The sequence below is a fragment of the Xenia sp. Carnegie-2017 genome, unplaced genomic scaffold, assembly GCF_021976095.1.
Source record: "Xenia sp. Carnegie-2017 unplaced genomic scaffold, XeniaSp_v1 HiC_scaffold_23, whole genome shotgun sequence".
Classification (NCBI taxonomy): domain Eukaryota; kingdom Metazoa; phylum Cnidaria; class Anthozoa; order Malacalcyonacea; family Xeniidae; genus Xenia; species Xenia sp. Carnegie-2017.
The window spans coordinates 16,437,759-16,460,558 of record NW_025813486.1 but is presented as its reverse complement, the minus strand read 5'-3'; the positions used below and the strand labels follow the sequence as shown (position 1 = coordinate 16,460,558).

General features: G+C 35.7%; 2 protein-coding genes across 3 annotated transcripts in view; both read right to left on the bottom strand.

Moving 5' to 3' along the window:
- Positions 1-22,800, bottom strand: part of LOC124449771 (dynein axonemal heavy chain 3-like) — a 75,140-nt gene that overhangs the window by 35,813 nt on the left and 16,527 nt on the right. For both annotated transcript variants that reach the window (XM_047000680.1, XM_047000681.1), the window contains 24 exons: positions 22,003-22,139; positions 21,189-21,473; positions 18,660-18,844; positions 18,071-18,194; positions 17,853-17,919; positions 16,967-17,053; positions 16,072-16,216; positions 14,471-14,682; positions 14,100-14,191; positions 13,703-13,817; positions 13,318-13,434; positions 8,710-8,763; positions 7,672-7,934; positions 7,148-7,349; positions 6,147-6,278; positions 5,944-6,018; positions 5,733-5,847; positions 5,170-5,368; positions 4,091-4,319; positions 3,281-3,543; positions 2,289-2,490; positions 1,900-2,052; positions 1,385-1,462; positions 401-454 (listed from right to left, as the gene is read on the bottom strand). In XM_047000680.1, coding sequence (XP_046856636.1) covers positions 401-454; positions 1,385-1,462; positions 1,900-2,052; positions 2,289-2,490; positions 3,281-3,543; positions 4,091-4,319; positions 5,170-5,368; positions 5,733-5,847; positions 5,944-6,018; positions 6,147-6,278; positions 7,148-7,349; positions 7,672-7,934; positions 8,710-8,763; positions 13,318-13,434; positions 13,703-13,817; positions 14,100-14,191; positions 14,471-14,682; positions 16,072-16,216; positions 16,967-17,053; positions 17,853-17,919; positions 18,071-18,194; positions 18,660-18,844; positions 21,189-21,473; positions 22,003-22,139 — 3,585 coding nt within the window. The remainder of the gene's footprint in view (positions 1-400; positions 455-1,384; positions 1,463-1,899; positions 2,053-2,288; positions 2,491-3,280; positions 3,544-4,090; positions 4,320-5,169; positions 5,369-5,732; positions 5,848-5,943; positions 6,019-6,146; positions 6,279-7,147; positions 7,350-7,671; positions 7,935-8,709; positions 8,764-13,317; positions 13,435-13,702; positions 13,818-14,099; positions 14,192-14,470; positions 14,683-16,071; positions 16,217-16,966; positions 17,054-17,852; positions 17,920-18,070; positions 18,195-18,659; positions 18,845-21,188; positions 21,474-22,002; positions 22,140-22,800) is intronic.
- LOC124449774 lies at positions 10,109-12,393 on the bottom strand. Its single transcript, XM_047000684.1, has 2 exons — positions 12,142-12,393; positions 10,109-11,954 (listed from the first exon to the last, which is right to left on the bottom strand). Exons 1-2 carry the CDS (start codon positions 12,339-12,341, stop codon positions 11,753-11,755), a joined length of 402 nt encoding a protein of 133 aa, XP_046856640.1. The 5' UTR covers positions 12,342-12,393; the 3' UTR covers positions 10,109-11,752.

The following is a 22,800-nucleotide window of genomic DNA, read 5'->3' as shown; positions in this document are numbered from 1 at the left end:
AGCCTCTACAGTCAAGATATCTCATACTTTAACATACGCGTTATGGACACAGAGTTAGCAAAATGAATGCATGTTTTTTTATCGTTTCTGAAACTACTGCTAGATAATGATGTAGACCTTAAATTTCTTTCCAGGCAACTTACCAAGTTTAACGGGGTCAACTGTAGCATTTGCTATTCTTTAAAATTCTTCCATATTTATTTTACAAAACAAGTTGTCGCTTTTTATACCATATGTTTTAATGGCAAGCAGAAACAAACTTATATTTTTAAGGGCTTTCACAGGAACTGCATAATGCAGGACAATCAACATCATAATCGATGATAATTACAATTAATGATTGTTTAATTTTAAGTATAATCCGTATTAATGTTTTTTGTTCATGAAGTATTAACAATACCGTATTTTCAGGCAGGCCAGCTTTCTCCATGTCTGCAAGAGAGTCTGCAAGGACCTGAAGAATGAGTGAAACTTTGTATGAAAAATATGTTTCATAGTGCATCATTCACACATGCAACAAAGGGTAATGTCAGTGATTATACTAGTGTTTTTAGCGAATGCTGTAAAACTATTCTGTTTATTCGCTAAATGAGGGAAAAACCTAAAAGCTTTCGCATTTAATGTCCATTTGGAGTCAAATAACGTTTATTCGAGTAATGTTTTATCGCAGTTTTATTGTAAACAGTTCACCGGCAAATGAGACCAAGGAAACGATCAAAATTTCTAATTATGCATTACAATTAATAATTTATAACAATTTACTGTTTAGTTTGATGATTTTCAATAAATTATAATGTATACTTTCAAATATTTCGGTTCTTGAAAACAGCTCTTTACAGTTTAACACGCATCTCTTGAACAATATTTCATAAAAGTTTTGTATGAAAATATATACATCAAAATTTACGCACGAAATCATCGAGTTAAATTATTTGTACGAGAATAAATTGCCGAATGTTTTCACTACATTCATAGGCAGTGGAAAATTCTGGATTATACAAAGTTGATTACTTCAGTTCATAACTGGGTTTCATCACATGAATCTTTGAAGGCAAAAACTATAAGAACACCTCTAACTTATACGGCGTCGATGTCTAAGACACGAGAACTTTTTGTCTTTTTTGGTACTTTTATGCTATGTGACAACATCAAGAAATTTCTGCAAGAAGAAAATCCCAATAGTGTAGAAAACTCACATCCAAGTGATTTCTTGTATCTTATATGTGTTTTTATGCCTTATGAAAATAGTTTTAAATCAAAAATTGAGTGACTGTAATTTAATCTATCAAAAGATGGATACGCCACGATCATCATTAGTCTTGTACAGACAAGTTGCACTAAATGTCATGCACTACAAATAACAGAATAATTAAGTTTAGAGTACCTTCATTGCCATAGTTTTTCCACCTAAAGGTTCACCGACTATCATAAAACCATGACGAACGATCATCATTTCGTATATCTAAGAAAAATGAGACATATGTCGTTCGAAGTACAGATTTCGAAGACCAGTTGAATGAATAGTCAACGTTGTAAGTCTGCGAGCGGGAGAGTCAGTCTCACAGGAGACTGGTAACTGGTAGTTGCCAAACGCATAGGTGGGAATATAAGAATCTTTATTATCCACTGTGAATTGCTCTGTACTTTGACATTTTGATAGTGATAAACCAAAAATGTGATAAATGAAAAATTAAAATATCAAGTGGAGATTTCCAATTTTCAACTTAGGGAGAAATAATTTTTAATGGAAGCTTAAATCCGTACAACAACAAAATTGCGCTAAAAAGATTCCAGGAAGGGAACGCAATCCCACAACTTCATTAACAAATCTACCCTTACAATGTACATAATAATGGCAAACATCTATACAAATCAAAATGTTTTGTACAAATTTCTCACCTGAATGATCTTTTTGACAAACCAGTCAGTTGCTTGCAGATTACGAAGTCTACAGTTCTCGTGCAGGGCCTCTTTGAGTGCGCCATAGTCAGGATTTGGCCATGAAGTACCAGGAAAAAGATCGGATATAATTCCCTCAAACAACGGAACATCCTATGTACACAAAAAAGTTCTTATCATGCACTGAATAAAACACAAAACATTGTTCATAGTAATACACAAAGTAATACACAGAGATACTTGTATGACAATAATTTTTAATACAGCAATGATAGTGATACATGTTGTAACACAGGGAAAGAGATGAATTTATTTGTGAGATGCAGAGGGTGTCTGTAGCCGTCTGGACGAATAAACGTTCAGAAATGAATAAACAGCATTTTTCCAACCTGAGAGAGAAATTTCGCCAAATTCACTTCTAAAATAGCGCGAAGAATGAGCTCGGCTTCGTCATCTTCAGGGAACTTCAACTTAAGATTTCCCGCCGCAGTGAGGACGGACTTGACCGCGCGCATGCCATAATCATAATGAGACTGGGACGACAATTGCTCTGAGCACAGCGTGTAAGTTGCAACGATCTTTTGAGCAAGGCTGCAATAATTTGAGAAATGTTTTTAAAACTAATAACAGTCAATGTCATTTTCGAGAACGTTAATTCAGTTATGTTTTATGAGGTGTAGTTTGGGCAAGGTCAAAGTTCATCATTTTTAACGGATTATCTTAAAAGAACAGCCGCGAGGAGATCAATTCTATTACAAATAGATATTTAAAGTAAATGGTTTGAACCCGGGAGTAACGTTACATGTTTGTAGATGTAGATCATCCAGGTTAGTATAGTACTGAGAAGGACTGTTTTTGTTGTTGTTGACTGACGTTTCGACAATTTTAGAGGTAGTCATGAACTCTGAAGATGACTACCGTTAAGGTTGTCAAATCGTCAGTCAACAACAACAAAAACAGTCCTTCTCAGGATTATACTAACCTGGACGATTTACATCTACAAACATGTAAATAGATATTTGTAGGCTTGTTGAGCTGGTGCTTGAAAAGATGCACGGGGGGTCTATTGTTTATTTAAGTACATGTCGGAAATCAACTTTAATATTTATGATTGTCGTTCACTACCCCTGTCGACCATTATGACACTCGACCATTCTACCCCTGAAAGTTAAATTTGCAGCCCCCACAAAATAAAATGTGCACCTCAACAAAGTTAAAAGTGCAACCTCCCAAAACTTTAATGAGCGACCACCCGAAAGTTACATGTGAAATCACAGAATCGTAAGCATGAATTTCTCAAAACTGTTGTAGAATTTTGAAACTATCTCGTAAAGAAAAGGCGTAGAATGCAAAATATAAAAACTCATAATTTGCTACTGACCTTCTCGCATCAACAAAACCCATTGAATAGAGAGATATTTCGGCAATGAGCGCGTAATCAGGCACCATCATAGCGACCGTTCTAAATAACACCTTTAAATTATCGGGCAACTCCTGCCGTCCAGCATAACCGGGATTCATTGTGATAAACATGGTGCACGTTGGATTGAGAACAAGCTCAGTTCCTTCAAAGATGAAGGTCTTTAGCTGAGCTGCAATGGCTTTTTGTATGGTGTGAATCTGTTGAGCTACCACCGATAACACCTAAAGAAGATGCTCATCGTTTTTAAAACATAAGTGCACACAACAGTATGACTTGAATCAAACTTGGAAAAACACTTTAAACTAAACAGCCAAACTTTTAGACAATAAAAGCATGTTAAGTGTAGTGAGACAAACTAAAGCCTGTTTCAAACGTCGCATTTTACATGAACCGAATGCATTTAAAACAAAAGATAATGAGGAGTTTTATCTTATTTTCTTTTGTTTTAAATGCGTTCGGCGTATGTAAAATGCGACGTTTTAAACGGGCTAAAGACTAACTTTAAAGAAAAAAACCAAAAAGACGAACTAAAAAATAAAACGAACATTTAAAAACTTTCAAAATAACATTAAAAATAATTAATTAAAATTAATGTGTACATAAAACTAACTCTAACGCAAAAACTATTTTAGAGACGCAATTCTCACTGAAGTCTGTCTATACAAGCCAATTGAATGGTCATGTCGTCAGATTACATGACCAAGCAATTACAGGACGTGAAATAAAATAAAAAACTAGCAAAAAAATATTCCAAAAGAAGCACTGCACCTCCAACTCAATCCTGTTGAATTCATCAAAACAAGCCCAAGCTCCAGCCTGTGCTAATCCCTTAAAGAACTTTCCCATCGCTTTGAAGTCAAGTCCGTCTGAACAGTTAAAGACGACGCATTGCTTAGCAACCGCTTTTGCAAGATCTTTTGACGTTTCCGTCTTGCCAGTCCCGGCTGGCCCCTCGGGTGCGCCTCCCAAGTTCAACTTCAGAGCTCCCATCAACGTCCTATACAATTAAAAAGTGAGCATTAGGACGTTAACTTTCACCTACATCTACCTTTTTGTCACAAATGCACAAAATGATGAGAAATAGTTTGGGAACGTTTTCATAATTTTGATCGTCAAGCATAATGAGAAACTTGCAGTGATATAGCAAAATTGGTGATTCGGGGGAGTACACATTCAAATATTCATGTCTTGCCGTATTAATCACTAAATAATATACTGAAACACTCAATGTTTTCAAAATAATTGACCATTCCCGTTGAAATATGACTAAATGGTAGCTTCAGGTATGTTACACATATTAAGCTGGGTAAAACTACCGGGGTAAGCCAAAGTTACCATTGCATAACCGAGCAACGTTAGTTAAGTGCTGTATGCCAACTCAAAGAGAAAAATGCACGTGAACACCAAACTTGGTATGAATATCGTTTATGGCAAGAGCTATACAATTAATTGTTGAAATTTTCTTGTTAATTTTCAAAGTACCACTGAAACTAAGGCACAATGTATAAAATAGAAAACGCATAGCATAGAATGGGTAAGATGCTCAGTCAAACAATCACTAAATTTCATAAATCTCATTTGAGTCATCACTTTTGGCAATTTTCACCATGACAAATTGAGAAAATGAAAGCTAAAATTGAAGTTCCTTTCAAATCAATTTTTTTCTGCGGATTAAAGCATATATCTATCCTTGATCATGACCACGACCACGAGAACGACGACAATAAGAATACTGATGATGATTATGATAATGAAATGATAATAATATAGCTCATACATACGAAGAATCTAGACTTGAAAAACTATAGTAAAACTTCATACCTACAGCGCTATCTCCATTTACTCACCGGTAACATCGATCTGTCAGGGGTGTGATGACTAGTCTCCCACTGTTACCAAGGTATTCATAACCGTAGTTGATGTCTGTTGTAATCATGCGAACTACAACAGATTTCTCTTCGAAGTAATACCGCAATTGTGAAAGCCATTGAAAATCGTTTGTGTCGCAGACGCCATCTTTGTACATCTTCTCAACGACATCACGAGCTAAACAAAAAATTAGTCATATTTCGTTGTGGCTTTTTTTCTCTGATACATTTTTTTCGTCAGAAATTTAGGGAAGGCTTAAATTAATATTGATGGATTGCTTAGTAATAACAGAATAAAAGGTTGTTTTTCCATTTAAGTGACAGCACTCCGTATTTACATAAGATTTTCAAACAGAAAAATGTCAGTGACATAGCCTCCACAAAACAGTAGTCTTAGGTTGACAAATATTTTTGTTTTCATTGACTGGAAAAGACAAAAGAAGGAATAAGTTAGCCATCTCCAACCCTTATTCCAAGCTAAAACACTCCAACAGACATTTCCCAACGTAAATTCACCATTTACATTAACTACAGTAACTCACCATGTACATCAACTACAGTAAGCGCTCCAAGAGTAACCCGTATTCCTTTGTCAAGTTTTCCACGAACAAGAAAAACTATCTTCTCCAACATATCGTTGCTCGATTTCAAATAGTTCTACCAAGAAAAACAAAATAACAAGTCATGCTAGACTAAAAGTTTTCAAATGTACAAGAATATCTCCCAAAGAATTCTACTAATTACATCACGTACCTTTAGTCCATCTTTTTCGGTTATAGCTTTGGAAACGTCCATAGTCCAGTATATTCCACTGACCGCTAAAATAATCTGTAAGATTTTTAGTGGAAGATACTTAATAGGAAGAACATTATCTAAGAGTACAATGATCATCTAAATTAATTTCTAACAGACATTAAAGGAACTTGTAGACAAGCAAAATTCATAGCTATCCCTACCTGTCCTGGCCATTCCTTTACCCATCTTTCGCGCGGTGTGTTGGAATACGCTAGAACAGCTTCTTCAGCGACTTTCATCAAACTCTTGATCATGATATCCTCAACTTGAATGAGCCATTTCTCAACCATTCCCTAGGAGAAAGAGAGGTGAGAATTCACATTTAGAGTCATGCAAAAATGTTTAATGCATGAACTACAGATATTACAGCACATGCGCAAATCAATCAATCATGAGGTAATTTTGACTTGTAGCGATGGTCTGCATAAACTAGCATATTAGTGCCGTAGCCAGTTTAGTAACTGGGAAAAGAGGGGGAAACTAAAAATTTCAATTCATGCTTGTTTTGGCATATTAAGGTCGTTTGAAATTAATTTTTCTATTGCTGATAGCATGCAATTAATATTACATATTAAAGCAAAACTCAAAATGAAAAATAAGCTAAAAGAAAGTTTCAAATCCTATCAAATACTCAAAAAATCAAACCTAGACTATCAACTCAGGTAAAGCAGATTTTATTCGTAAATATCATCTGTTTTGCCACCTTTTATATGCGCTGACGCCTCCCTCCAAAAAAACATACAAAAGAATATTACCTCAATGCCCCCTCCCAAACACACAAATGAATTTTACCCCTCATGACTTCCCCCCACACACGCACAATGAACACTACCCCCATCAAACTCCTCACAGACACACAATGAACACTACCCCCATCAAACTCCTCACAGACACACAATGAACATTACCCCCATCAAACTCCTCACACACACAATGAACACTACCCCCATCAAACTCCTCACACACACAATGAACACTACCCCATCAAACTCCTCACAGACACACAATGAACATTACCCCCATCAAACCCCTGACACACATACAATGAACATTACCCCCATCAAACCCCTCACACACCCAAATGACTACTCCACAGCAGCACATGCTTGTTTTCTCAAATAGGAAACTATATTACAACTAAAAACAACAAAACTAGTTTCACCTTAGCTTTAGCAGGATAGATCGTCGTACTGAAAGGTACAGTTTCATTTTCAGCACTTATCATGCCCACAATTTCCTGTTCATCAGTAAACTCAAGTTTGGAAATTCCCTCAAAACATTTCTTTAGATGAGGTTGAACACGTAACGGATCCTTTGTTTCGGAAAGAATCTCCAACAGCTCATCATTGGACAAGAAGAAAAACCTGAAGAAAAAGGTAGAATAGAGTTGAGTGAGCCCTCGATGTCGGTTGATCAGAGGTTACTACTACAAAGCCAAACGTGACCTGTGTGGTAGTTCAAATTAACCTGGAATTAACTCGGAAGAGGGGAAGGAATAGAGTAATAAAATAAGTTTTTCTCGGCATTGTGATATTATTTATCTTTTAAGCGATGAATTATCCACCTAAAGTTATCGACGTTGATGAAACTTGCAGACACTTGTAAAAAGATGAGCGAATTTAAACATTAACTAAATATAATTCAGTCAATCCTTAGAAATAGAATCATATAAAATATGATCATTACCGCGGAAAGAAAAGTTGTTTCTTTTCAAGATATGCATTCAATCCCTTCTGGATTTCCTCCAAGAGAACATTCGACTCGCTTAAGCGCCCTAACATGTTTGCTTGGCCAGTCACTACCAGGACGCTTGTATTCTTAACGGACTCCATCATTATGTCTCTCCAGTAACTATCAACAATACCAAACTTACGTCCTTCCTCTGGCATTTGTGCCATAATGTCTTCAGAACTAAAGATTGGTTCGAGATACAACCACGTCGCTTGACACTAATAGGTAAAACAAAAGATATTGAATCAAAAAACCTTTTGCCAAACAAAAACTGTGAAATTTTTCCGGAACTTAGAACGAGTATACCCTTATTAACAGGAGCAACAAATGTTTCAAATCAGTGTTAAAACTATGTCTCGTAACGTATGAAACTTTTAACCTCCAAAGTTGTAAAAATCTTTATTTGCGAAAATAAAATAACAATGCTTGTTGTTAAGTATAGACGCAAAACGTTTTGTTACACTACAGAAAAATGATTGATGCCAACGTTGTGGTAAATGCATACTAAGATAACTTATAACAACATTTACGAAAACAAATTTTTGTATACAGCATGATATCTTTCCTTAAATTATTTCTAACAACGTTGCCTAGAATGCTCTTTAGCGGACACCGGAGGCGCAAAGTTCGTGTTTGAGTATTAGAAGCACAAAAAATTTAAAACATAATTTTAACATTCCAAATGGGGTTAAAGACAGGAAGATAGTTAGGATAGTTATTTGATAAATTTTCGAGCGCCATTTTGACAATATGAACATAGGTAAGAAAAAAAACATTGAGAAAAACTAATGTAAAATTCGCCACTACTTATCTCTCGCGCCCACTGTATATTTTGGACAGCGCTAGAGGAGTCTAAAGTAACTCTGTCTGAAACTACTCGTATAGTCTACTTGTATGTTTACACTCTTGAATGTTTCTAATACTTCAAACTTCATACTTCAAAAAATACATTATCTCAGTGACAATAGCTTAAATAAAGTAAAATACACAGACCTTTAACCATGCATCAATTATATCTTGCATCAGAATCAGCTTCTCGACCCATTCCTTCAGAAAAACACAAACACTTAAATATCTTATGTAATATGATGTAATTTGAGGACATCAAAGTAACGTGAAAACATATAAAAATATGACACAATCTGATGTAACATGCAATTTTATAAAATAAAAACAAAAAAACGCGTGCAGTGATTGGACTAGAGCCGTGTTTGCATAAGCTTGTGCAAAACACATCTGAGCTCAACCAATCAATCAAACAATCAATCAGTCAAAGACAATTTGCAAATCAATCATGAATAAATTTTATAGGAAAAATTAAAATGTCTATCTTTTCTGCATTCTTATTTTATAAAAGAAATAAAAGATGTTTTTTATGTTTGCACAGGGTTAAAGGGGAACTCCACCCAAAAATAATGTTGGTCTTAAAACTTTGTCTGTCCCGTGAAAATAAATATGCGGCAATTTTTTTGTTTGTTTGATTCAATATTTTCACAAAAAATGAGTTGAAATGCTGCAGCTAGGGCATCCGGTGCGTGGGAGCAGAAATATGTCAGCGGCTTGTATTGACGTCATATCGTCAATTGCTTCTCAAAACTTTATGTAAAGTCATTGCACAGTCATAATAAACTTGCGTCCAAATGCTTCTCCTAATCACAAAATGTTTCTTTTCGAAACGTCAGAATTTTTTATTCGTAGGTATATACACAAGCAACCTTTATAGCTTACATGCAAGTATTGAGCTGGTTATTTGTATTCTGTTTTAATAGAACGGTTTCACATAAAGGCCATTACGCACAGTTTCTGCACTACATATAGAACTTGAATGTCGATTAATATTATTTTTAAAAAATACGAAGGTTTCTTTGTGTGGAAACTGTGCGTAATGCCGTTTGCTTGTCCTCCGAATTCAACCTTAACAACAGTTTCCACTGATGTGAAACCAATCTATTGCCCTTAATAAACATTGAATAATAATAAACATGCTTGTGTAACTCATTACGGTTAGAAAATATTCCTACATGAAACCATTGTAAAAATAGCCTTTCGTGCATAGAATTAAGTTGTAGTTTCCTTGACGTAAAGTATGAACTTATAGTTTCCTAATTATTGTACATAATTGTATAATAATGGATTGCTAGAATACGGAGAGAAAATCTACCTCCTCTCCAATACTGTTACGTTTGCAGCGAGCACTTTGCTCCCGATTGTTTTGAATCGGACCTAAGACAGAAACTTACACCATGGCAACCTTTAAAAAGGCGACTGAAGCGGGATGCAGTACCATCGATTTTTTCATTTGGCCCTCAACCCAGTAAAAAGCGTCTGTCTAGCGAGCATCGTACAGAAAAACGTCAGGCTGATCAAGACAAGGAGGAAGTTAGTAAAAGCATTTCTTGTTAAATTTTAATCAAGAAAAAGTTATAGCCTAAAGTATATTCTAAATATTTCTATTTTTTCTATTTTCAGCTTTCAAATATTTTAGAACAATGTTCCTCCACAAGTACAAATGTTTTCTCATTGCTTGAGCCTGAAGCAAATAACAGTTTTGATTTGGGTGCGTCTGACAGTCCTGAAGCATTGCCAACTAATTATTGCAAGCCAGAAACCAAAGATGCATCAACACAGTGTTCATTTGTTGTGAGGAGTTTACATGCCATGGAAGTCCAAACTACACTGTCGATGCTGAATACTGTGGATGCAGAGGTTGAAAAACAAACACCCTCATATTGATCACCAATATGATGTGTGGCATTTGTCTAAATCTGTCACAAAAAAACTAAAAAAGAAGGTTAACATTAAGGGAAATGATGACTTGACCCATTGGATTAAGTCCATTTCTAATCATCTTTGGTGGTGCTCTGCAAGTTGTAACAAGAATGCAGAAGAATTGGTGGAAAAATGGAAGTCTGTCCTTAACCACATTTCCAACAAGCATTTCTGGAAGGGGAACACATATTTTCATCAATGTTGCCACCAACAATTAACAGAAAAAGAAACAAAGCAGAAGAAGTGGTTATCTCCAACTTCACAAGCATATATCGCTGCAGAGAAGGTGATATGTGACAAGAGGCTTCTAAAAGACCTGCCCAAAGCGAGAGCATTTTTCATTTCCTGGAATGGTAGCCCGCACTCAGTTAGCAGCATTAGATCACAACAACAATATTAAACGTGATAAAGCATTCATTAAGTCAGGGACAAACAAAGGGCAAGACCGTTACAAAATGTTTTTTGCTAAAACACAGAAGCAATGGGTTGTAAAAGCAATGAAAGAAAAGAAAGAGTACCAGTACATTGATAAACTACTTGCGGAGGTTGTGAATGCATGCAAAACTGAGGAGATTGAACTTGTACATCATGGCAAGAATCTTCCAAAGAACATTTCTAAAGCATGTCCACCCAGGAAAGAAGTACTTGTAAAGGAACATCAGTCTAGATTTGCATAAAATGTCAGTGGTGATGTTAGCTATGGCAATAGGTTTTGCCATACCCATATAATATAACGTCGAATCAGTGAAGACAACTTTTGTACTACTTAAAAAATATTCATTCTTAAATATTAACAAAGCAAAACCTTTTGCTATAGCTAGTTTCACCACTGCATTACACAAACTATTCATGTAATTAATTATAGTTATATTATAACCAGTGTAATAGCCAAGCCACATTTATAATCATTTCTTTGTAAATCTGTTTTTTTTGTAATAAATTAATAATAATAAATGTGCATAGCATGACCTATAAATGAGCTGGCTATGCCACTTTAATATTGACATACAAAGTAATTGTAATGAGTATACCTATATCATAATAAAATACTTCATTCATCAACATAGTGAAAGCCTTCAAATTGAAATTCCTCTGCAAGACCAGGTGGAGGAAATGTTTCTCTAATGCGAGTAACTGCACATGATGGCAAGATGACTCTCACTTCTCTACCCAAGACACCCCAGCACCATCTTGCCAACTGTCTATATGCAATATGGCGGTACAGTTTGTCCTCGGGCCCATCATATGCTATCTCATATTGCTGCTTTTACTGGTACCAAACTGTTTGTAAAACCCACCTGTTAAGACAAACAGGCTCAAAACCAGGATGTTGTGTAATGCACAAAGGGACTTCGGTGGTCTCATTCGTTTCTACTGCCTCTAAATTTTTGTCACAAATATTGGAAATCTCTTTGCAGCATAAACATTTCTCGTTATTATCTATTATTTGGCAGTTACCACATTGACACCTGAATATGTTAAAAGAAAGGATCTTGAAAAGTAAATGTCAAAACTTCAATAAAAATTGTATCTTACAATAAAAACTGTAAAATCTAAAGTATTATGTGTGTGTGGACGTGGTCAACTTCAAAAACTGAAAACGTACTTTTAAGATAGAAACAATGGTCTAGAATAATATAACATTTTACTACCCACCATTCAAGATTGTCGCGCCGAGATTCATCGTCAATATACAAAAATTCCTGTTCTTCGTTATCCTCAAACTGGTGAGCTTCTTCGTGTTCATCACCCGGCCATTCGGGCTCAAACTGATATGGCCGAATATTGTTTGTTGGATTGTCTTCCATTTCACTATCGATTGGTGAATTAGGCCGAGGTTCTTCCAAAAAAGCCATTATAAGCGATTGTTTTGTTTTTTTGTGCAAGGCTGTGCGTTATTATTTTACTTTGTTGTAAACTCAAATCCAAATCGGTTTGACGATATGACGTCAAAATAATTTCCGCAGACGCTTTCTGTGCCCACGCTGCTAAGCCTCAAAACAGCTCAAATAGCGCACTTGAAGACGCGATTTTGTCAAAAATAAAATAGCTGATGTAAAAATTTCAAAAATATAGTAACCTTTGCATAAAAATGGAACTTTTAAGACCAACATTATTTTTGGGTGGAGTTCCCCTTTAAGCAAACCTCGGAGACGTTTGTGAAAACTCTCGAGCATGTGCAACCCGCGACCTTCGGTCTCGTACTCTCGCTGACCTGGTCTCAAGTTCTCCCAAAGTCTCCTCAGTTTGCATAAGGCCGTGCAAACACGATAAACATCTTTTATTTCTTAAATGTAACAGATGCTTTGCCACTTATTAATTTCCGCTTAAGTTGCGGCGGCTATTCTGCACAACTCTTATTCAAGACGTTAATTGCAAATTTTGTAATAATAAAGCTTTTGATTGATTAAAATTCAAACTAGCAAGTTAATTAATCAACCCAATCAGAATTAGTAGAAAAACAACTACAATACAACAAAGCCATTCAACTTGAAAAACATGGTGATCAAAACACTAATTATACAATATTGATCAACGTTTGAGAAGGTTGAACTTGTTGTGAAGTTTAGCTCTGCATATGTGTCCTTGTGAATGTATCGAATATCCATAATGAAGCAATAAAGCATTGATAATACATAACTAAAGCACCGATAATTAACCAACAATGCATCAACAGTGCTATATTTGAACCTTTAATGCATCGATGATGTAGCAATAATGCATTGATCATATAAAAGTTATATCTTTATTTGAGAAAATCTCTTCTATTAACAGCCCTTATTTGAGGTCAAAGTAGTGCAATAAGTAATGTTGTGAGGTATGCAAACGTACCTTAATCTCAGCTTCAAAAGGTTTGATAAAAGGTGATCCACTCATAGTCTGCGCCTTTACAACATGATCATCCAGTAACAATTGGATATCATCGACTGAAGACAAGATAGACACACCCTAAATAAAGAGGACTTCGGATGAAGATGATTAAAAACGCCGTATTTCAAATGTTTCAGGAATTGTTGGATGCATTTAATAAGAACATAAGTATCATGTCAATATTTTGTCGATGTTGATCATCCACGTAAGTAAAGTCCTGAGAAGGACTGGCATTGATAATATTGTTGGTCATATAGCCTAAAGCCTTTTAAATAATTTGAATAAAACACGAAAGAACATGAATGCAATTTAATGCAGCCATCTTTGTGGTAGCTAATATGCTTACCGTATCTCTGTAGCTTGTGAACTCGAAATGCATCCCGGACCATTCTGATTTCATTTTCTCCAAAGTTTTCTCCAATGAAAATTCCTTGCTTGCTGACACACTGATCTCTTCTAATCTAAAAAAGTATCATTATTTGTATTATCTCAATAAGAAGTTTGTAAATAATACCTTCCATTTTCACTCTCATCAAACTATTCTCACGGTTGCATTCATAAACCAAGATTCTCTATGAAAGTCAACTTTGTTCATCACAGTCACGTTTGCTTACGCAATTACTAATGCTACTGATCTGTATGTATATATTTATGCAGCTGGAGTTTGAATTTCGTTAAAATAATATAATGGGTAGAAGAAAAGAACCAAACAAGACTACTCACGACAAGAAATAACGACTTACTTGTCCAAAACTTTGTTCAATCCATATTCCAACATATTGCACAATGACGTATCTGATTCAGGTTTGATATCAAAACCAACCATCTCACTCATCTAAAGGATACAAAACAATGGACTATACGAACTAATAGCTGTTCCAAAGTCAAACTGTCCAGTTCAAGAGTTCAGCTTTTCATAGTTGAGAATGAAACTTTCCGCAACAGGATTCATTATGGTTCAAAATAAAGCATTATGAACCACAATGGGCACAAAAATCTAAATGATGTATGATTTTCTATTTAGTATGAAGTGTCATGGAAAAACCCAGTACCGCAGTATAATGTTTATTCTCAAAATATTCCTATTTGTTTCAAACATGTAATAAAAACTTACCTCATCCCAATGACGATCTCTAATTCCGGGGTTACATATCGTATGGAGCAAAGGTAGATGTGCTTTGAATTTATCGATTTTGCTTTTCACGCTCTCTGCAATGCGCTTAGAGCCAGGTACATCGGAGAATGATTTGGTGAGTTTATAAACGGTACGCCACATTGTGCTAACCTCTTCTTCTACCTCCTCAGCGTTGACATCGCTGAATGGACCTGAATACAGTCATTTCAAGTGAAGTTCAATTAAAAAGTAAGTTAAAACTATTTTTATGTACTATTGGGAACATCACAGACTAAAGAATCGGCTATAGGCAAGTGTTTAGTGCTTTAACTAGTGTATAAATAACAGAGGTCAAAATAACGGCTAGTCAACGGACAATGACCGGCCAGAAATGTCTGTGCTATTTTTTTTAACATTGGCAGTCATTTTGACCGGACACATTCCAGATGTTCCACAAAAACTATAAATCTGTTTTCTTTCCAATTTCTTTTTGAAATATTAAACGACAATTTTTCTAAAGAAAAGCCGTACTTGCTCTTGGAATTATGTTTCTTGTAATCATTTTCGCTAGCACAAAAGTGTTCGGATTGCATCATTTTGCTCATACATCTACACCTAAATTTTTATTTGCTTGTTGATAAAGACCGTCACACATTAGAATCAATAGTTTCAGCAAAATGTATTTTTTCACGTTATTTGTGTACTATTGACCGTTACTGGTGTAAAATTGACCGTTATTAGTGTACAATTGAACGTTGTTGGTGTATTATTGACCGTTATTAGTGTACTATTGACCGTTATTGGTGTACAATGGACCGTTATTAGTGTACAATTGAACGTTATTGGTGTACATTTGAACGTTACTGGTGTACTATTGATTGTTATTGGTGTACTCTTGACCGTTATTAGTGTACAATTGACCGTTATTGGTGCAAAATTGACCGTTTTTGGTGTACTATTAAGCAATTATTGGATGAGGTTGAGCATGATACCAACAATTATTCAGACCGATGTCACTGTTATCTGCCGAAGCGAAGCAATTTGTTTTCGTCAGACGATTTATTAAAGTTCGTTCCGTTTAAATATGTTGTAAATATGTTCAAAGCCAGCTTCGCCGCTTTTTTTAGTATGTTCCGCATCCGTTTCCTTTAAAAGCTTTCACATTGTTTTTAGAAACTGTGGAAAACATCGCTGTTGTTTGATTTGTTTTCAAAACCGTCTTTTAATGGCATCCATGTTTGTAGAAATTATTATCTGTAGGTTATGACGTCTTAACCTGCAGATATCGAGAATTATCTACAGTTTGTAGACCAATCACAGCCGAGAATGCTCACATAGTGAATAATAATAAGCAATTATTGGTATACAATTGAACGTTACTGGTGTAATATTGACCGTATTTGGTGTGTTAGTGACAGTTCATAGTGACTTTGACCGAGCTAAAATGAAATAGACCAGTCATCTTAATAATATACTTTGGCCATCATTTAGAGCTATGAGAAAAATACCATGGCAAAAAAATGTCCCAGAAAAACGCAATGATGTTTATTTTAAGTTTACAATAAGTTTTAACTCGTCAAATAATCATTTAGCAAACCCACCATTAAGCCATTGCTCGTGTTTACTGTGAAAATTGTACGCTGTTCTCCATAATTTGTCAAACGGATCTTTGTTAGCAATCATTTCCTGAAGAACAGGAAACTGGGACGGTTGCCACTCCAGTAATTCCTCTTCTTTATTGAGTTCCTGCAGTAAATTTAACAGAGTTTCACGTTAAACAGCGAATTGCTCAACAAAGGAAGAACAATATGCACAATCATACTATCAAAATCGCCTTTATTAAACTTATTATGCAGAGAAAAATTTACTTTTTAAAATTATAGTCTTATCAACGAGAACATGACAGTTTATGTCTTATATTAAAATGAAAGTATATTAACGTTATCATTTTGTTTAAACTGTTTTGTACAACAAGTGAAGTCAAATTGCATAATGAGAATATAAATTAAGCAGAATATTTGATGATATTTTACATCGACTGGGAAAAGATGCTTTGTTCTGTTACTGCCTAAGCATTTCCTACTAAATTTGACCGGAATCTGAAGGATTTTGGAAAGTTTTCGGCACTATGCAGCATGACATCACTGGTTATACATAAGCAGACATTACAAAAATGTCAATGCTTTGAGAATAAAAACAGATATTCAAAAAGTGTTTTAGAAAGTCGGCTATAAATTCAAAAGTACTAATTAGTGCAACTATAACGAAAAAAGCAAAATTTGCACTACATGAATACTTTTTAGTCAAAGTATCAAAAAGCTCGAGCAAATAAAAAAATTTAACCCCATTATAACAACCGCCACTACTAAGGAAACCTTTATAAAACTGACTCATCAATACAGTTTCTATAAACTTAATATATCAAACACATTTTTATGGAAATACATGGATAAAGTTGCTGTTGATCAATAAAAGACACCAGACATCAATCATTACCTCTAGTTCATCACGTGCACTGCTTAAAGACACCTCAATTTCATCCAATTTTTCAACGTTTTTCGTCATTTCGTCAATGGCCAAAATCTATTAAAGAACAACTTAAAAATAAGCCCATGAGGAGATGGTTTCTTAAGCAAGAATTAGCGCTCAACACTCTTCTCCGCCCCCAGCCTCTTCAAATACCGCCATCACATACATACAAAAGAGAATTGTGTGTATAAAAAAGAAATGAAAATGAGGGGATATAAACACCCCAGTATGTCTATACAAAAAAAATAAAACGTAAAATACGTCAAAATAGTACCGGAAAAAACAAGACAAACAGTTATATAAGTACTGTTGTGTTAAACGCGATTGGTTCATTCGTGATCACATGACTAGAAAATAAATGCAATTTTTCCCGCTAGATAAACATTTCCCGCTTATATAAATAACACCTATGGAGCCTGAAACTAAAAAAGTGTTTCTCGAGCTTATTAAGAAACGAAAATGAACTTTCAATTCGAAAAATGAATTTAAAAAAACACTAGGAATTAGTCGACAAAAATGCAGTGATCATCTATATAGCATTTTGAAATGCAATTTTTCCGGACGAATCTCCACCGAAGACGTTGATTAGAATGAAAAGCTGTCAAAATCTATGACGTTTGTTCCTAATAAGTAAAATACTTAATATATGCTCCCTCAGGAAATAGCAAGTTTGTATTCCTTCCAGTCTCAACATTAGGATTGACATGACGAAAACAAAACTCGCTATTCCCCCTTCGGAAGAAAACATTAAACCTTAGATACAACCCGTATTTCTCCCAAACATCATGAGCATATCAAGAAACATATAATAAGTAAAAACTTCAAGAGAAAAAAAACATGAATTACAACATACTTCTTTTTTACGAAAAGCTTCAACCTCTTTATGGTATCCACTTAACTTCTCTTCGAATGCCTTCACCCTGCGAAATTGTAATAGTAAAACATAGTTTCCATGTTTCTCTGAAACTCTTATTTAAAACCACTATGTTGTCATTCCATTGCCAACATATTATGCTAAACTAAATGTCCTATCAAGTTCAAAGTCGAAAATGTGTAAGATGTCATACACACCTTTTCTTTAGGTCATCCATTGCAAGGTCACGACGATGCCCGATTCTATTTCGACTAAGTTCAAAAATTTTCTGAATATGACGAGGCCAGTGAAACACTGTTGAATTCAACTTAATGTCCTCAACTATAAAATGTTAAAAGTGATATCATATATAACATATGAAAATGCACATTGAAAGTATAGAGAGATTAAATACATTGATTTCTTATGTACCATCCTCACAATGACATAAGTATAAGGAGATCAAGTACATTGATTTCTTATGTACCATCCTCACAATGACATAAGTATAAGAAGATCAAGTACATTGATTTCTCATGTACCATCCTCACTATGACATAAGTATAAGGAGATCAAGTACAATTATTTCTTATGTACCATTCTCACTATGACATAAGTATAAGGAGATCAAGTACATAAATTTCTTATGTACCATCCTCACAATGACATAAGTATAAATAGATCAAGTACATAGATTTCTTATGTACTATGCTTACAATGACATAAATACAAGCAGGTCAAGCAAAAACCATGACTGAGGCTAAAAAACGGATACAATTATACAGTGGATAAATGATATAAACATACATGATAAAGTAGCATAATCTAAAAGAAATTGGAGTCTTTCAGCGGCTTCATCAACAGACATTTGCAGCTTCATAACAAGAGCCGTACTAGCTTGTTCAACGTACTGCGTCAAGGCAACAAGATCCGCTGTGTTGTTGGGCATCTGCTGAACTTTATCAGAGATTTCGTCGTACAGCTTGCAAATCCTCAAAATAAATAAAGAATTTAGGTAAATGTAAAGTGGGTTAAGGGTGAAACACACAGTGGTTACGGGGATGCTGAGGGTACTGGGGTTGTGTGTAAAACATGCAGTGATTAGGGTGGATACTGTGGGTAGTATGTGAAACATACAATAGATAATGTGGGTACTGTGGGTAGTGTGTGAAACAGAGAGTGGATAGTGTGGATACTGTGGGTAGTATGTGAAACATACAATAGACAGTGTAAATACTGTGGGTAGTATGTGAAACATACAGTAGACAGTGTAAATACTGTGGGTAGTGTGTGAAACATACAGTAGACAGTGTAAATACTGTGGGTAGTGTGTGAAACAAAGAGTGGATAGTGTGGATATTGTGGGCAGTATGTGAATCTTACAAGGGTTAGTAGGGATACTGTGGGTAGTATGTGAAACATACATTGGGTAGTGTGTGAAACATACAGTGGATAGTGTAGATACTGTGTGCAGTATGTGGATAGTGTGATAATGGGTAGTGTGGTGTAGTGTGAAACAGGTGTGTGGATACTGTGGGCACTATGTGAAACTTACAGTGGTTAGTGTGGATACTATGGGTAGTGTGTGAAACATACAGTGGATAGTGTGGATACTGTGTGAAACTTACAGTGGTGTGGATAGTGGATACTGTGGAACATACAGTGGATAGTGTGGAAACTATAGTGGAAACATGGTGGATAGTGGATACTGTGGGCACCAGTGGATGGAAGTGGAGTGTGGATACTGTGTATGTGAAACATACAGTGGATAGTGTGGATACTGTGGCAGTGTGTGAACACATGTGGAGTGGATACTGTGGGTGTATGTGAAACATACAGTGGTGGAGTGTGGATACTGTGGGTAGTGAAACACAAGTGGGATAGTGGGATAAACTGTAGTGTGGATACTGTGTGTGAAACATACAGTGGATAGTGTGGATACTGTGGGTATGTGAAACATACAGTGGGTAGTGTGGATACTGTGGGTAGTGTGTGAAACATACAGTGGATAGTGTGGATACTGTGGGCACTATGTGAAACATAAAGTGGATAGTGTCGATACTGTGGGCACTATGTGAAACTTACAGTGGTTAGTGGGGATACTGTGGGTAGTATGTGAAACATACAGTGAGTAGTGTGGATACTGTGGGTAGTGTGTGAAACATACAGTGGATAGTGTGGATACTGTGGGCACTATGTGAAACAACCAGTGGGTAGTGTGGATACTGTGGGTAGTGTGTGAAACATACAGTGGATAGTGTGGATACTGTGGGTAGTGGGTGAAATATACAGTGGATACTGTGGATACTGTGGGCACTATGTGAAACTGTGGAGTGGATACTGGACCATGTGGGGATGTGAAACATGGAATGTGTGTGTGAAACATACAGTGGTAGTGTGTGGTGTGACATGGATACTGTGGATAGTGTGGGTAGTATGTGAAACACAAGGGTTAGTAGGGATGCTGTGTGGATACTGTGGGTAGTGTGTGAAGCATACAGTGATTAGCGTGGATACTGTGGGCAGTATGTGAAACTTACAAGGGTTAGTGGGGATACTGTCGGTAGTATGTGAAACATACAGTGGGTAGTGTGGATACTGTGGGCAGTATGTGAAACATACAGTGATTAGTGTGGATACCGTGGGTAGTATTTGAAACATACAGTGGATAGTGTGGATACTTTGGGCACTATGTGAAACATACAGTGGATAGTGTGGATACTGTGGGTAGTATTTGAAACATACAGTGGATAGTATCGATACTGTGGGTAGTATTTAAAACATACAGTGGGTAGTGTGGATACTGTGGGTAAGATGTTTACTGTGTTTGTACATCCTTATGCAAACCGAGGAGACCTTTTGAAGAACTTGACAGCAGATCAGGGTAAACACACAAAAATTCATCTTTAGTTTAATTCATGTTTGTGGATGAAGATCGTCCAGGTTAGTAGAGTCCTGAGAAGGACTGTTGGTATTGATGAGCAAGAAGACAGTTGACTCCGAAGATGACTACCGCTAAGGTTGTCGAAACGTCAGTCTACATCAATACCAACAGTCCTTCTCAGGACTCTACTAACCTGAACAAACTTCATCCACAAACATGTTACGATAGTCCCGGGCTCAAACCATTTACTTTTATTACTTATTTCATAAAACAACATTAATGCAAAACTGATCAATTGAAAACAAATGTTTTGCCAAAGCTAATGTAAACAAAGCTATAGATCAATCAGCGCACGCGTTTTATTATTGCCAATTTATAAGTCTTAAGCGTTCAACACAGCTTTGTTGTCAACCAGTCCTTATACAGAACAATAAATTACTATGAATACGAACCCCCTATTGACCTCTCGATTGCTGTCCACGATGTGTAAGATCAATTTATCAGCAAGTTTTGACGCTCTGCTAGCAAGTTCATAGTTCACATCTTGACAGTTGATGGAGAACATGTTCAACGGGACCGTGAGGTACAATGAGGATATTTCTGAGGCGAGCTCGTGATAAAAACAGATCTTTTTGGCGAACGATAACAGAGCCGTTTGTTCTTCGAGAAATGTTGCCACTTCAATCTCAGCTTTTTCATTTAATAAATCTTGATATTTCTTGTACGTATTCAGGTATCTGGTAGAAAATTTGTACAAATAAAAAAATTTAGGATGCGAAATTAAAACTTTGGTGAAAGTTATATTTTACAGACATTTTTTCATGGTTGTACTTGCAATATTTTTCTGTCATAAGCATTGTCAAAGAAAGTTTCTAAAAATGCAGAAATTCTTCACAGCAACCGTCATCCAAGTCAGTGGTTCTGCTTTCAAACGTTCAACCTCATAACTATTTATCCAACTCGGTCGTTGTATTTTCTAATCTTCAACCTTATAATTATTTATCCAAGCGAATGGTTCCCCTTTCTAGCCTCAATCATAACCACAACGTAAGTTATAAGAAATAAAATTTCATTTATACAACCACATTACAGAAATCGAAAGTCATAGCTAGATATATCAGTTGTTATGTACATTCATTCTCAACTATGGTTCATACACTCGTCCGAATCATTTCAACGATTGGATGCAGTTTGAACAACTATATGAAAACCAATCTTGGAAATATCCGTATTTTAAGTACGAAAATAAGCAAAAGCGAGACTTACTTTTGAGGGCCAGTCGTATTCAAGTTAAAAATCTCAACAGCTTCTTGCATGATTTCCTGCACAATTAAATCATCAACATCGACAGTTCGTAAATACAACTGACAGTCGGCCATGTCGGGAAACAGCTCTGTTTCCACCTAAACATGATAAAAACTTGAGCAATTTCCAATCAGAACGGCAATGAAATTAAGGAGGGAGGAGGGAGAATTCACTATACTATCTATCAATTGATCATACTCAATTCTAATTGGCTAAGAGCAGTGCAAAAATACGAAATATCAGTATAAAAAAATGGAACACCGGTGCAAAATTCTTTTTAAAAGTACTCCTGATTGATTAGTCAAACAAAGACAATGTTTACTAACCAACAAGGAGTTCAATGACTGGCGTTAGTTTTAAGTAGATTAGTGAGTTTTTCAATGACTGCAAATTGCACTCGTCCTTCGGATTTGTGCAATTTTGACAGTGTTTCAAAAACTCATTCATGCATGCTTTTTACCATATTGCACTCCAAACCATTCTATAACCTACACTAACACATGTTATCAAAAACACCAACTACCTTACTGAAGTCAATTTAGTTTAAGAAATAAAAGATGTTTACTGTGTTTACACGGGCTTGTGGAAACCGAAGAAACCTTTGGGAGAACTCAAGAGCAGATCGGTGCAAGCCCGAGACCGAACGTCGAGAGTTGCTCCTGCTAAAGAGTTCTCAACGTCTCCGATGTGGCAATTGAAAAAAAAGTTGCTTTAAGTCTTGTTTTTTAATGATAAGGTTGCGATGGTGCGAGTAAATAA

Bases quoted from the DNA above. Each gene is read 5' to 3' on its own strand.
- LOC124449774 (XM_047000684.1), bottom strand. From the start codon at position 12,341: ATGGCTTTTTTGGAAGAACCTCGGCCTAATTCACCAATCGATAGTGAA. The intron at 11,955-12,141 runs GTGGGTAGTAAA...TAACATATTCAG, and splicing joins CGGCGCGACAATCTTGAATG to GTGTCAATGTGGTAACTGCC.